At 35.6% G+C, this 16069-nt stretch overlaps 2 protein-coding genes across 2 annotated transcripts; one reads left to right on the top strand and one right to left on the bottom strand.

Moving 5' to 3' along the window:
• Nucleotides 1–287: 287 nt before the first annotated feature.
• On the top strand, nucleotides 288–2429 carry LOC117610764 (26S proteasome non-ATPase regulatory subunit 5). The gene is made up of 2 exons (XM_034338522.2): nucleotides 288–508; nucleotides 722–2429. The coding sequence occupies exons 1-2, from the start codon at nucleotides 318–320 to the stop codon at nucleotides 2052–2054; spliced, it is 1524 nt and encodes a 507-aa protein (XP_034194413.2). The 5' UTR covers nucleotides 288–317; the 3' UTR covers nucleotides 2055–2429.
• LOC117610686 (uncharacterized) lies at nucleotides 2409–16039 on the bottom strand. The gene is made up of 22 exons (XM_076693171.1): nucleotides 15681–16039; nucleotides 15054–15238; nucleotides 14763–14977; nucleotides 14461–14655; nucleotides 14286–14379; nucleotides 13903–14197; nucleotides 13757–13836; nucleotides 13541–13636; nucleotides 13341–13470; nucleotides 13075–13249; nucleotides 12833–12975; nucleotides 12441–12566; nucleotides 8760–9135; nucleotides 5071–5354; nucleotides 4822–4997; nucleotides 4577–4737; nucleotides 4286–4414; nucleotides 3647–4206; nucleotides 3266–3571; nucleotides 3018–3192; nucleotides 2752–2894; nucleotides 2409–2640 (listed from the first exon to the last, which is right to left on the bottom strand). Exons 1-22 carry the CDS (start codon nucleotides 15810–15812, stop codon nucleotides 2512–2514), a joined length of 4305 nt encoding a protein of 1434 aa, XP_076549286.1. The 5' UTR covers nucleotides 15813–16039; the 3' UTR covers nucleotides 2409–2511.
• Nucleotides 16040–16069: the final 30 nt, after the last annotated feature.

Raw genomic sequence — 16069 nt, 5'->3', positions numbered from 1 at the left:
ATAGATGGCGCTGAGATTGAATTTCAAAAAAATACTTGGTTTATGGAGGTGTTTTTGAAATACTTTTTAAAATCAGTTTTCGTCCTTGTGCCAATTGTAACTGATTTCTAAAAAGAAGAAAAAATCAAAGAGAATCAAAACTATGTCCTTGCGGTTGTTAGTTCGGGATGTCGTAAAAGGTACTGGTAAAACAGGCGTTGGGGTGTCTGGGACCCCATAAAATCATGACTCCCTCCAAAGCAAAGGCATGTCCAGTTTTGTTGTAATTACCTGTAGTCACAGACTGGTGAAACTTTCAAAAAAGTAATGTCAGTTATATGGCGGCCATGGCGGAGTGGTTGCAATTGAAAATTTTTCGTCTTAGCGAACTAAGTGACGTTGAAGAGAAGAAAAATGTTCTATCAGAAATTAAGATTAAATTGGGAAATCAGAATAACAGAGAAGCTGAACAAATTTCTCGTAATGTGGATTTTCGTCAATTATTTACACAATTAACCTCGAATGACAGGTATAATAAGAGGGATAATTTTTTAATTTTTTTTTATATATAATTAAAAAGAAATATGAAAGAAATTTGCTATAAATGAGAAGGAACACCTTTCGTTTCTTCTTTACTGTTTATTTATTTAGTTTATTTATCAATGAGTATATTGTTGGAAGTATATTATTATATAATGAAATGTCTGAAATTATACATTTACCAGCGATTTTTCCATTGCAGAGAAGTTATACAGGAAGTGTGTGAAATTTTGAAGATATTGTTTACTATCACAGAAGCTGGGGAAGTATACGAAAGATATTCAGCAGAAATATTGGAATTATTAAATCATCCAGATGGCATAGTTAGATCGATTGTTTTGCATGAAATTTTATGCATCGCTTCTAATCCCGAAAAGATATCTTTGTTGTTGACGGATATCAATGCGCTGGTTACTGTTATAAATAAAATTGCAGATGATAATTTAATGGTAGCTAAATGTGCAATGTGTGTAATGAAAGAAATTGGTAAAAATTCAAATGGATTACAGATTTTATACACAGGTGAATCGTTAAGTAGTTTTGCTAGGCTATTGGTAAAAAATGATATCATCAGTTTTCGTGTATACGAAGTGGTTGTGGATATTGCAAAATCTTCAAAGGAAGGCTTAGAAGCAACTGTTAGATCAGGATTTTTGAATAGTTTGTTGGACATCCTGGAAAGCAATGATATATTAATTGAAGTAAATGCATTAGAAATTTTGACACAGTTGGCATTAACAGAAGAAGGGTTGCGTTATTTAGAAGAGCAAGATGTGTTGAGAAAATTGGTTGAAAAAATAGCACAAGCTAATGAAAGTCCATTGTCAAATTTATTGGTTCCTGGTTTGATGAAATTTTTTGGTAACGTTGCACGTTATTGGCCGAATGAAATATTTTCAAAGTATCCAATTGTTGTTTCTTCGCTGTTCGAAGTAATAGAAAGCGGAGATGAAAGTATACTTGGTGTTGCATTAGATACATTGGGACACGTATCAGCGAGTGTAGAAGGTAAATATACTTTGCAAAGTTTAGGGGATGCAATGCCATGTGCATTAAAAAAAATCGGCGAGATAATACAGAGAATGCCTACAGAATTAAGAATTCGTGGGTTGAATAATTTGGCTCTTATACTCGATGTACCAAAAGTAGAACAGGACAATAGAATTTTGTCATTAACGAAATCATGGTTCGATGCTTTATGCGATGATTCATTGGGCATGATTGTAACGATATGCAGACAACCATTTGCAGACATTAGGCAAGCTGGGTTAGAAGCGTTAGCGGTTATAGCATCTCAAATATGGGGTCAAGAATACATATCGTCTTATCCAGGCCTTGTAGAATTCTTATTGGATAGAAACATTGAAAGTTTCAAGGAATGTAAGGAAGCGAAATACGAAGTTGTAAAACAGTTAGTCCAGGCTGAAGAAAATATATTTGATGCAAATACAATAGAAAAGTTGAGGGAATTTGTAAGTCAAGGAGCCCACTATGTAGACATCGGTACAGAAGTCGCAATAGAAGGTGGCCTGTGAAACGTTATTTCTATTTTTGTTACTGTATTACTATATTGAGATATTAATAAACGAGAGTTATTTAAAGCATGGTATGATATAAAACAGTAAGAAGCAAGTAACTTTTATGGTAAACTTTAAAGAAAGAGAAAATGAAAAATGGTATATTTTCTACACACTTTGTGTGAAAATAAAATGCATTGATAAAAAGAAGAAAGGTAGAAATTCTTTTCCGTAGGATGAAAAAGTCAGACATACAAAGACAAATAATTTATTTTATAAGTAACAATTTTTCAGTAAAATTAAGGCTAAAGGAATGTGTGTTGGACTTGCACTATATTTGTAACATGTCAACGTTTTCTCACTGGTTTATGCTTTCTTTTTTTTTTTTTTTTTTTCTTTTTTCATCACATTAATTACATTAAAACATAAAATAAAGACGTACAAATAGTTTTACGAGACATGTTTTACCACTGCCTCATTGTATGCACTTTCGTTTTTTGGGAGAAAGTATTTTCAACATGCTCACAATAGGAGCCTCGAAGGAGACCGAGATGATGAACGACAACAAGTACGAGAGCACCAGTTGGCCGAAGAAAGTAATCATCTGAAAATCGTATATGATTGGGTGAATCAATGAATCTATGAATCTATGAATCTACGAGAAAAAAAAGGATCAAGTTTTAAGGACGTTTTTGCATCGTTATGCTGTCATTACCATAGTATAGTTTCCTAAATGAAACGGTGAGTCCAAATTCATAGCTGTTAATCGAATGACGAGCGGATGCACCAAGTAAGCACAGTATGTTATCCTGCTGACCGGATAGAGAATCGGTGCCGACAGAATGCTATTGACATATCCTGTATTGAAAGTGAGGATTTTTAAATGAAAAATGAATTACCAAGACGCTGTTGGAAAATGAAAAATATGTAATTGTATTAAAAAAAAAAAAAAGAAGAAGAAGAAGAAGAAGAAATGTTTACCTCCATAGCCTGTGCTGCAGGCGACAACGATCCATGATAAACCAAGCGCCCAGATGCTATGACTTAACGAGGAATAAGCTGCTGACATTATAGGAGTAAGTTCTGTCTCGTACAAACCGTACAACAAGCTCAAAAGACATGCCGAAGAGAGAAGCCAGCCAATGAAGACGGTCGTCTAAAAAATGGCCAGCATATTAGATTTATCTATTAGAATTTTTCATACGGAACAGAGAAAATCTTTCATTTACCTTGGACATGTTCAGTTTGCAATCAGTCTTAAAAAGAAAGTATCCTATCGACATGCCTATGAGATAGGGACCTAGTCTGGTCCACGGTTTGTCGTAGATTTTATCGAATAATGCCAACGGGTCGTCCGAGCTTGGCATATGATTGTTCACTAAAGCGATGTAACCCGTGGTTAACCAGGAACTAAGTAACAAAGTGGTCAATGCGAAAGTAGCAATCTTGAAGTGGTTAGTAGCCAAGATTAGTATTACGGCACCGACTGTGTAGAATTGCGTGTCATCCGCAACGTACCAGCTCCAAATCATACACTAGAAAAAGTAGGATGTACGTTTTGGGAGAGAAGATATTATAAATGATATACATGATATTATGAAAACACTGACCATTTGATCGACTGGGAAGAGTGTATTAATATAAAGGAAATTTCTCCACCAATAATTAGGACAATTGTAATGATCAGGTGTTGGTGGTTCAAAGACAGAATTGGAATGAAACCATTTCATCGCGACTTGTACCACTCCAAGAACATACATGTACGGAGCTGTCAGTCGACAGAATCTGTACATAATAAGTCCGACGAACTTGAGACCCCCAGCTATGAAACCCTTGGTACCGTGGGTTAATTTATTCAAGTCTCCTTTCGCGTTCGTTCGAAAGTACAAGAAGCTGACGAGTAAACCACCCATAAAGAAAAACGTATCGACACTGAATGCTCCATTGGTAATTGTTTGGAAGAGAAATTTCCTTTCTACGACTTTGCGATACTCCATGTTGTCGGAGTATTTGAAGGCAGTGATGCAGGTATGACCAAGGATAACCCAGGCCATGGATATCGCCTTCAAACCGTGGATAGTGCTTATAGTGTCACCGCCAACTTTGTCATCGCAGATGATGTTCACGTTGCCGCGTACCGAGAAGGAAAGGATCAGTTCTTCGATGACCGCTGCAAACGAGGTAATTAGATTTTACCAATTTACATACCTAGAATTCTCTAGAAACGCGAATTCCCTGGAATAACTTACCGAATTGATGTACTTGCGGACTAGCCGATCGTAGGCTACCACCCTCGTGATCATTGTTGTTATTAACCGGCAATGACTGTGATCCGTTGATGATAGTTTCAGTTGCTGGAACAGGAAGGTAGACCTTACCTTGAAAAGTTATGGAATATAATTCTTAGCGTGTATTGTCCTTGTACCGTGCTAGCCCCCGTAGTATGTAGAACGTTGTTCGTTCTGGAGAAGCTCTGCCCTGGAGGGCAGGAGGGTATACATATTTCAAGGGTATTAAACGGAAATCATTCGCGTCCTTACCACTTAATGGCTTTTCATTTCCAACAGCCAGTTGTTCTAGTTTAGCGTGCCTTTCTAAATCGTACATCACCACGTTTCTACCACCAGTGTATTTTCTTGTTATATAAAGGTCGTAGCCGGTACCAATTGCCATTAGAGTGATAACCATCGCGCTTACACCGCTGCAATAAATTTGTAATATTCATTCGAAATGAAAGGATTACGATTAGGCAAGATTCGAAGGTTGATGGTACAATAGAACGTACAATAAGATCCAGAAGACTGGGTCCTCGTACATGTTGTACATGTCGTGTTGATCACGAATCTTCTCGATGGACGAGTGTTTGGTTGCTAATTGACTCGCGGCCAATTTTGCTATTACGGAAACATCGGAAGCGCTGCATGAAAATGGTAGACAGACTCCAAGATAGATGGTTCTTGTCTGTGAATGAAAAAGAATCATAGTTTTTTTTCCATCTAGCCCATCTATGGTAAAGATAGAGGAGATTATTTACCATAGAGGAGAGTGATACGTTTACTGAAATGGTCATCATATAAAATCCCAATTTGAAAGGTGCTTTGTCCGATCTAGTTTCACTCCAGAGATTATTTCCACTAAAACCGTCGTTTCTTTTTCGCGGTTCCGTATTCGCCAGGTCCCGTTCTTCAACCTCTTGCTGGTTCATTTTCATTTTTCTGCTATAGTTTTCGTTAATATAAGCGCACTCGGTTGACGAACCAACGTAATAAGAGTTTCCCCAGAAGAAACCATTGGTGTATCTGCCCGAGGCATCGTCCACTGGAACAGACAATCAGTAAAATCGCTTTAAAACATCGGGGGTCAGATTATATTATACTTATATTATAGTATATATTTTGTAGTCGACGAGTAAACGAAGTTGTAAGTTGTAAGCTGTAAGCTGTAAGCTGTAAGCTGTAAGCTGTAAGTTAAAGTTTAGGAAGAAGAAAGAAAGTTGAACGTGCTCTCAAAGACGCTAGTATGGCATTGAACAAGATATGTACATACATACATACGTCGTTATTACGAGTAAAAAGAGTTTTACAAAAGAAACGAATGGCATAGGTTCTGTGCAAGGAGTATGACCGGTTTGCAGGAAAGTCTGTTCCTCGAAGCATTACCTCGACCGTTCATGGTCGAGGTTTGCTCGTCACAGTTCAAGGGCTGTTGCAATAAGCGTTAGTGAAAAGAAAAGAAAAGGAAAAAATAAAAAAAAAAAAAAAGCCTTGGTCTTAATTCGCTGCATGCATTCTTTGTTCGTTACTACATTGTCAATTACGAGTAATCGTAATTGTTGTATCGGTTTCAAGAGCATTCTTTCAAATTCTTCTCAACATTTCTAAGCTTTCAATTAAGTAAAGTAAAAGTTCCTTCGGGCAGAAAAATTAGAAATATTATTGGATCATTCAAGAACCACTACTTTTAGCACCATGAAAACGTGCCAGATATCACGTTCCGGTCAGGGAAAGTAATTTGAAAAGAGAAAGGCTCTTCTTTACATAGCTGATCGTGTTGCAATATTAATGTCCCTCTGAACGAGAACGTGGACGTGGACGTGGACGATACAGACGATGACAAAAAGGATGCACTTTGGTTGCATCAGAATGAAATTATAACGCGTCCAACCTTTTCTCGCCTAATTGTACTTTGGTAAAGTAAGTAGTATCGCTTGAATGGTTACCATTTTATAGCGGATTTAGTGTTTAATCAAGTAGAAAGATGCATCAGATTCTCATTTTTCTTAATCGTATTAATCGTATTAATCGTATTAATCGTATTTGGCCCGTTACGTTGCACAACTCGCACGCTCTGGTACAGCTACTTTCTACTTTTCGTATAGTTTTAATAAGCGATGACGTTCAGATACGACAATAAAGCGTTTTATTTATTTATCAGAAGAAACTTGTTTAGGCGGTGGGTGCACGTAGAAAGTAGATAAAGGAACATATCTGTCTTATATAATCGAAACATTAATCTCTAATATAAGTTGCAAGTCTACTATCAGGTTGCTGCATAACTTGTATCTATTATGAAACAATGTAGAAAGATTTCACTTTTTTCTGACATGAGTGAAATGCGGAGTAATAAAGCTACTTTTTATGAAAATACTTTCAACAATTTTTTCATATTAATTACCTATGCCAAGATAAACGAGAGTTACGTATTCTTCATCTAATTTATGCAAGAACATGCAAGCACGGCATTCGCTTAAATATTCTGATGGCTTTTAGCTGATAAAATGAATTTGATTTTACAAAATTTCGGGCTGCTGTTAAAAGAAATAATCAATTTGAAAGGAAAGCTGATGAGTAACCTGATACGTAATATTGCTAATAATGTTCTACGAACTAGGAAGCTGTTCAGCTTTTAATCGTTATGTCAGCTTTCTGATAACGTAAGAAAGATAGAAAGAAAGAGGATAAAGTGAAATGAAATAAGAAGAAATATAATATTCAAGAAAAGTTTGCTTACGTGAAAGTTACGCGTTTGCAAACCCGGCTTCCACGCAATCCTTTCAATTCAAACCCACAGTGACGTAATTTCGATAATTGTCGCGGTTTCTACTTCGACTTGTACTCTTTAGCATGAGTCTTCCTTAAACTTTCTAATCTTACTACTAATCTATCTATTTATAATATTTGTAATATTTGTAATATTTATAAATTTTATAGAAATTGCTAACATAAAAAATTTACAAAAAAGTTTTGGGTGTTGTAGGAGTACATAAATATTTTTACTTTTACCAATCTTTTTATTACCGGCTGTATACGCCATACGCCATATGAAATCTCTAGGTTTGTCGATTTCAATGAATTTTCAACAAGTAAACTGAGCATTGTGAACGTTCAGAAAGTGAAGTATAAACCGGAAGTTTGAATGTAGGTTAAGCAGGATCGAAAGTTAAACACAGAATGGTTCTCACCATTAATGGTCGTCGCTATGATAATGTCATAACGGCAATGTTCCTAATCTTTCGCGACGCGACGCGACGCAACGATCTTCTTCCTTTCACCTTTTCCCTTTGCAATTGTACAAATTTAATCTTCTCTACGATGATAACAAAGCACGCTCTTCCTTCAGAGGAGAAAGCGAAGAAATTTCCTTCCCTTCCATTCCGTTCCGTTCTGTTCGAATTTTTCTCTTGGAAAATTAACAACGAATTCTAACCGGAAACAATGAATGTCATAGAATAACAGCGATATACGACAAACTTTCTATTTTTCTCTGATAATATCGTTACAAGTTTTGGATCAGTTTAGAAATGAAATTTATAGCATTTTTCTTCAAATTATTCTTAAATCTTTCATCTAAAACCTAAAATATGGAAATACGTTTAAACATTCTAAAATGGTAGAAAGTTTGAAAATTTCACTGGTTTCATCGAGTTGTTTATTACCGTTCGATGTTTGATTAAGTACTTCTTCTTCGTAACGTCGAAAGTAACGGCGAAACAATTCGTACCGTTTATTTATCTGTATAATTTCGAAGATATGTTTAGAAGATCGTAAGAAATAAGGAAGCAACTAGGAGGTAGTAGCTGTTCTTCGACCAAGGGATAACCTTGGCACACTTAACCCTTTCACCTGTATCGTACAAAATTTTTCAAAATGAATCTTAAAGGTGTAGCGAGACAAAAGAAATATTGTATATGACTTTGGTATGCCGGGTGACATTCTTTTATCGACATGTTGCAATCGTTGCAATCGTTGCAATCGATAATTGTGGGTAAATTTATATTTACGATAGCTTGGGTTATCCAGTTGTAGTTGCAATTAAAATAAAAAATGAACATTATCAGTTAAACATGACCGTTGTCAAGGCGATCGTGGAAGTCACTGGTGGTTTGCTCTTTGTGTCGCGAAAAGTGAAATTTCACGATGAAAGTAGACAAACCGGGAGGAGGAACTACCTGCTGGATGGCAGATGTCTAATCGAGGACGTTTCTGGCAAAACCACTCGCGTGACCTATCAAACGAAATTGATCTATAAAAGAAAGAAAGAAAGAGGGAAGAGAGAGAGAGAAGAATACTGATTATACGAATGAATTAGGTAAATATTATAAACCTTTAAAGTGTCAAAATGTTCCAAATTTAATGCTAATTTTCAATTATTACATTTACCAACTATCGAGTTTATGCATTTCGAATCGGCAAGTGTTCGATATGATTTAAATTTTCACTCTACCTTTCATTGCCCATCCTTCGTTTCTTCTCAATCCTTCGATATATCTTGTCACATCTTTGTCGCATTGTCCTTCGACCGGATGCTTCCCTTCGGTCCAGTTACTGGCAAGGTGGTGCACGTTAAAAATTTCCAATACCTCTGACAAGGTAGTCCAGTTTTTCTTCGGAATTCCTTCGATAACGCCTGCTGTCCAACTTTGTGTTCGTTGGCTTGGCAAAAGATCTTGTATAGGATTTTCTGAAACGTTCGAGGACGACTTTGCCCGGTGTACTGCGAGCCACCACACCAAAACGGCCCAACACCACGATCGGTTCATTGTATTTATATGAAAAACCGAAACACTGCTCTGTATTACACTGCTTGATATTGTTCGAATATTTAATTAATCCCGAGCGATCATGATCAAAATACCACGTGTTTTTTTTCGTACACTGCTGGAAACTCTTCACTGCTCTCAAGTCCTCTAGAAACGTTCTTCTCCTCGGAACGAATCTTGTTAAATATCACAACAACAAGAGAAAATATTACGTTCACTGGTCGAGGTTGATCAAAGAAAAAATGAAGGAAAAGAAAAAATGAAGAAGAAAAAGAAGAAGGAGAATTTCGATTAGCTTCTTCTACTTTAGAGGATATTTCTTCAAGAACCTCCTCTTTCGTTCTCGTTCTCATAATTCCCGAGAAGAACAGACGCGATTCACCTCGACCAGCCAGAAACGACCCGAGTGTCTCCTTCTGTCTAACTACCTGTTGGTGGTTCCTCCTCGTTCGGTGGTCAACAATAAGCTAGAACGACGAGGCTGACTATGGTGGAAAAATGGCTCCTCCGGATGAATATCTTGGTAGTAATGAAAGTACCAAGATACATGGTGGGGAGCAAACCTCCCTGTACTGAAAAGTGACTGCCAGTGGCCGGATATTTTAGCCGGCCGACACACGCACCATGCCTCTCGTATTTAGCATAATTTCGTGTCCGTTCGCCTACGAAATTTTTTCGGCTTCCTTATAAATGATAAATATTTAAACGAAACTAAAATCAATTGAAATATCGTGGAGATAGATAGTCTTTAGCGTGCGTTCGAGACTAAAGATTTATCATTAGTATCGAATAAGTAGTATAAGACACGCTACAGGTGATTGGTTTCGAACACGTTAAATATAGTCAAACATTGTTCTTCGGCGGGTAAGATGTAAAAAAGAGGAAAGGAGCCAGATTTAGCTCGTTAAAATTAGAAAGCTTACACGAAACCAAAGATTTATAATACTGAACCGAACCGAACCGAACCGAATCGAATCGACAAGAATGTTTAAACACCGACGACTGACTGACCTTTGTAACTAGTCTCTTCTCTGGTAGATTTTTTTTCTTTTTTTGCATAAAATATTTTGGAATTTCGTATGAAAATAATTTTCACCTTTTTCTCTTTTATTCTCTTTCTTTTGGATATTATAGAAAACAAACGTTCATTTTACATACACGTATATTTCATGGATACAATAATAATCAGCTAGAAGACATTGCTAGAAAAAGCGAATTAATAACTAGTAACCAGCAATGATGTTACGTAGCTTTTGACAATGTTTCGCATGAGTTAGTAGGATATTTTCCGTATCTATCGTATAATAAAAGTTTCACCGTGAAACCATCTACCTGCAATTAGAGGAGGATGGTTTCTACAGAGTAGAATAGCGTTTTGTCGAACGCTGTCATTTACTGCTCGCTCGTGCTGAAATTCAATTTCATTTTCCTCATTTTTCCTCTTTTCCTTTGTTTTTCTACATCTCCTTCTCCATCATTACACCGATCTATCCCCAGTGTCGCAATTCTAAGTAGTTAATTAAAGTGAACCGTAACAGAAGCATCGGTAAATCGTATTCGAAGCGCATGTCCAAATGACAAACTGAATACGATGCACTTACAAAACGTAATACCTTTTTTTTATTTTCACCGTAGTAAATATTCTGGTAAATATTTATCGACACGTTGTTGTCTAGCAAAGGAATGATCGGTAGCGAGCGAGAAAGATGAATAATTAGCAATTACGAAATAGTAAGCTGGAAATGATAGATTTGGCTCTTCGCTTATCACTCTTGAACACTGACGATGAGAAACATGGAAATAAGTAATAAATAAAAAAGAAAATTATCTACCTATTTCCCAAATTTCAGCGAGATAGATTTCTGATCATTACTAAACAGACAGCATAGCAAAACATGTTTAATTCTACTATACCGATCGACATATTTAATTAGTTCAATCGAATCGATCGATTATAAAAGCGAAATCTTTATTTAAAATTAGAACCCAACCAATGAATTCAACAGTGAAAGTATTAGAAAGAAATCGATAACTATTTTCGGTATTGCCACGCACCACGTGTTATGAAGTTCAAACCAAGATGAATATCTTTCGTCATGGTAATTACGTTCATCGTTCATAATGAATAAGAATAAGAATAAGAATAAGAATAAGAATAAGAATAAGAATAAGAATAAGAAAAGATTGTCGTATTCAAAGTCTACATCATATTCTTCCTTTTCTTCTTGAGTTCTTGCATTCTTCATCTTTCTTCTACCTTTTCTTTTCCTTTTTCTTCTCTGCAGCGAACAATAGCAAATCATGGAAGACGTCCAAGGGAAATTTATGTTGCGAATACGTGACACCCACTATCAAATTGTTAATAAGAAGAAATAAAAGAAAGCTGCAAATCATCGTTACTTTGAAGTTTCATCATGTAACGATTACCTTTTATCGAACGCGTTCGTTTAGAAATTTGCCAAATCATTCTGAAGAATCTTTCATTCTGAAATCATTGTTGATATGGTATTTTATAATAATTCAATATCTGGTCAAAGTAAATTAAATTTCATATCTTCTTCTTTTTCCCCGAAAAAAAAACAACTTTTCTATCAGTTTATCGTTCAAATTAAACGAAACGAAACGAAACGAAACGAAGCGAAGGTACAAAATTGGCTTTGGCCGCCGATGGTTGACCTTTCTTGTTAAATGATTTCCATGTTTCATCAATCATCAATTTTCTGTTACAAAATTCTTCACCTTCGGATACCGTATCTCTTGTTGTTTATCTGTCTCTCTGCTTGCACATTTTCCTGAAATATCGTTTATGGTAAGGCTTATGGTAAGACGATGCCAACGGCTCCCATACAGATTTAAATCTGTTCATAGTAAATGACAGCGCCTCTCAACAGAATATTTTAAACAGTATCTTGGGATGGTAATGTCGGTATTTTAAGTAATTCGTATCTGGAAACGAATCGAGAAGTTTAAATAATCCACTTAGGTATACAAGTATGTATACACAAACAGACATGTATACGTATAGACTGCTTTTTAATTGCTCGACTAGTCTTCCTTGAAATTCTTCCTCCGGTTTGTAAATTTCCTGAATATTGCTTTCGAAATTTTTAATACAATTCGCTTTTTTTAATAATCTGATGAAAACATGTATGTACATACATAGTTGTTGTGAACTCAGGAAGTGCTTGTTATTTTTCTACGTTTTGAGCATAAGTAAATCTTATTTTTGACTTATATTTGCCAAGTTTCTTATATAATGTGTGCCGTTTCGCAATCAGTTATATTGTGTCTGTTGTTAATCAGAAAGTAGACCAGTGAGAAGTTGATTGTTTCTGTCGAACATACATAATGTTGTTCAATTAGATTGTTTTCTTCCATTGTCTCAAAGGATGAACTATTCTTAATAAAGACACCATGGGAGCTTCGAAGAACAAGCTGAGGAATAATGAAACTGCGTACGTTGAGATTACGAATCCAAAAAATAGTATTGCCTGTAATAAAATATAACGATTATACATGTATGTAGATAGAATATTTCTACAGACTAAATTTTGTCTTTATTTCGAGCGGTATTCCTGAACACTTTCTCCGGTAGAAAGGAGGGAGAAGGTGAAAGAAAAGAGAGTGGGGAATGAAATAAATACCAGAAGAGAAGTTGTACGAGTCGAAATCTAACGGAGTCTATGTACAGAAATGGAATTGGATAGGTTTGCTAAATCGATAATGAAATTATTCAACTGTCGTGAGAATCTCATACCATAAGCCCTTGCGTTAAGTGCATTGAAGCTTCTCCTCGTAACACAACTGCTCGCATGATGGCAGGATGTATCAAATAGGCGCAATAAGTCAACCTAGAGAGAGGATATAAACCTTTCCAGGATAGTACTTTATTGACTATACCTGAAAATATCATAAATATCATAAATATCATAAATATCATAAATATCATAAATATCATAAATATCATAAATATCATAAATAATGTGTAAAACTACAAACCTCCGTGTCCAGTGACGCAAGCTATTAAAATCCATGCTATGGAAATCGCCCACCCAGAATGTGATAACGCGGTATATACAGCAGCCATAAATGGTCCAAACATGGTTCCGTATAATCCATACACTATACTTATCATGATGATGAAAGAGAGAATCCAATATACTAAGGCTATAGTCTGTAATATCAGGGAGAGACACTTGATAGTTGAGAATATTCCGTAATTGTATTGTTTAACTACATATAGTGGATAGTGGAAAAATACTCACTTTACTGACTGACAATTTGCAGTCAGATTTATAAAGGTACCATCCTGTTAGCATTCCAAACAGATACGGTCCGATTCTGGACCAGGGTTTGTCGTATAGGCTCTCGTAATGCGCGAATGGATCCTGAATACTATAATCAGTCTTGATTTATTTGAAATTCTTCTTTGAAATATTAATCGTTATAATATCAGAAAAATTACCTCGGTACATGGCCCATGTTTAAGGAGATAATCACTGTGGTAATCCAAGATATAATTAGAATGGATATTGTCATGATGCTGGCAGTACGAAAGTGTCTGGAAAAGTAAATTTCAAATAGTATTGCTTTGATACATATTTCAAATTGAAATCTGCCGATCAACAATGACCTTTTTTTCTTTGAGAAAAAGAAATGATAAAGTAAATGATTCATTTACCTTACAGCAATTATAAGAATAATTATCCCAATGGTATAAAATAGCGTATCATTTGCTAAATACCAGCTCCACACGATACACTATTAAAACAGAAAATTACAAAATAACAAGGCTTTTTATTACTATAACAAGGATCGTCTACTCACTCGCTCATCCATATGGAAATAAGTATTAATGTATAAAACATTTCGCCACCAGAATTTTCTGCAATTTTTATAATCGAGTGTGTATATGTCGAGCATCGTGTGACTATAATACCAGCTCATAAACACCTCGATCAAACCAATTACTAAAAGGTAAATCGGAGTCAACCGAAAGTATCTATACCATATCATTCCTAAGAACTGGAAGAGTTGACCAGTGTTACCCTTCACCACCTTCTTCTTTTTTATAACATCTTTCGTAATCGTACGAAAATAAAGAAACGATACTAAACATCCACTAAAAGAAACAACGTTTCATTTATTTTTAGTTGTACATACGAGTATAGTAAATAAAATATACTGCAAAAGTGCAGTTTTCTTAATACCTTATAAAGAAAAACGTGTCGACAGCGTACGTGCCATTACTGATGGTTTGATAAAAGAAATCATTTTCCGCGTTTGATTTGAACGTTTTACCCTCTGCGATAGAAAAGAAATATGCAAAAGTTTACATTGCTTTACTTAAACAAATTACTATGTATTAATTAAGTTTTTATTTACCAGAAAGTACGTTCACGGTTAAACAAGTGTGAACAAGAATGACCCATATTATAGATAAAAATCTTAATCCGTGAATAGGTGCCAAAGTATCAGTTCCGACATCGAAACTAAAAAGTTTTGAAAGATTCAACAGCAAGCTGAAAGATAGCAGTGCTTCCGACAGTGGTTTTGGTACGCTATCCGAATCATATATATCTGAAAAATTCCATTGAATCCATCATCATCATCATCATCATCATCATCATCATCATCATCATCATCGTTTATGATGATTTCTGGAATTAAAGAGAAAAGAAAGGTACCCAACGTTCCATTATGTTTCTTGACCGACCATAATTTCGCGATCGTAATTTCTTCGACTGTAGTAGTTTCATTAATGTTCATACTTTTCATTTCCGATTCATTTTCGTTTCTCATGTTTTGGTTTGTTTTTTCGGCGTATAATACCTGATATCTGAGATAAATGTCGTAGAAAGTAGCCAGGATCACCAACACACCCACTATGATGAATGTCACTCTGCAAATCGTGTCTTTATTCAGTTATCAAACCATGCTAATTATGATGATTTTATGAAAGAATTGAGCACAAGTACAATAAAGCATAGAATACTCTGTCTTCCCAAAGCGTGTATCCTTTCGAGAGGTTCCTAACATTTTCAATCACGATTTTCATGGATGAATTACTTCTCGATGGATCTTGAGCAAAGTATAACAGCTTTTCAGTGTCCTTTGTGTCACAAATATCGGGTAAGCATAGTCCAAAAATGATTTTGTAAGTCTAGAACAAATTGATCATACATACTATGTATATTGAATGAAAAACGACTGATAATAATCGTAGATGGTTGGTTACGAGTTGTGCTCTCGAGAAAGTGAATGTAATCGTGTTGCTTTTACCCCTTTCTATAAAAGTTTTCTTTCACCTCTATTTAGAATCAAAGTTACGCCAGAAACAAGTTACTTACGTTGTAGATATAAATTTTTCCGTATATCGCTTGAAATTATTTAAACGTTTAGTACCTATACGCTTTTAAACGGTACCGGTGGTTAATTCAGATGATGAAACTGAACTCGGTAACTAATACCTTCTATTCTACGCTGAAAACTAACAACTTTAGAAACACCTCATTAGAAATCCAATAAAAGTTGTGAGCAGTTTGAAAAAAGTTTCAGATCAATTAACCACCGGTACACCGATACATCATTTACTTAACACATACCTCGTTAAGCTTAGAACTTGGTACGTGTAGGTTGAAGGTAACGGATGACATGCTGACTAGAAATGGTGGTAGATTACTTTCGCGTTCAATCGTTTTGCTCTTTTGCCGCCATTCGATGAATTTCATCTCCATTTCACGACATTGGTCCACAGCTCCTAACCAGTACACATTGCCGGATAACAAACCCCAGGTGTATCTTCCGGTTGCATCGATCACTACGGACAAGAATGTAATCGTATTACATATGTATTAGGTACTTACATAGTTCTTTCGAAATTTCAATCTATCCTATTCGATTCGTATTTCTTTCGTAAAAAAATGATTAGACCTTTTAGGTAATTGTTAGAACGAACAGGTGATCACTGGTCCCCTGATCCGCTGATTGCTTA

This window comes from Osmia lignaria, chromosome 3 (genome assembly GCF_051020975.1).
Source record: "Osmia lignaria lignaria isolate PbOS001 chromosome 3, iyOsmLign1, whole genome shotgun sequence".
Classification (NCBI taxonomy): domain Eukaryota; kingdom Metazoa; phylum Arthropoda; class Insecta; order Hymenoptera; family Megachilidae; genus Osmia; species Osmia lignaria.
Note: the sequence above shows the minus strand (reverse complement) of the source record. Positions and strands in the feature narration are given on the sequence as shown.

What these genes read in the sequence shown, in the direction of transcription:
- LOC117610764 (XM_034338522.2), top strand. Translation starts at nt 318, where the DNA reads ATGGCGGCCATGGCGGAGTGGTTGCAATTGAAAATTTTTCGTCTTAGC. An exon ending in CAATTAACCTCGAATGACAG is followed by an intron (nt 509 to 721) that starts GTATAATAAGAG and finishes TTTCCATTGCAG; the next exon opens with AGAAGTTATACAGGAAGTGT.
- LOC117610686 (XM_076693171.1), bottom strand. Translation starts at nt 15,812, where the DNA reads ATGGAGATGAAATTCATCGAATGGCGGCAAAAGAGCAAAACGATTGAA. An exon ending in ACTTAACGCAAGGGCTTATG is followed by an intron (nt 12,567 to 12,832) that starts GTATGAGATTCT and finishes ATTTTATTACAG; the next exon opens with GCAATACTATTTTTTGGATT. An exon ending in TCCGCAAGTACATCAATTCG is followed by an intron (nt 4,207 to 4,285) that starts GTAAGTTATTCC and finishes CCTCGTTTGCAG; the next exon opens with CGGTCATCGAAGAACTGATC.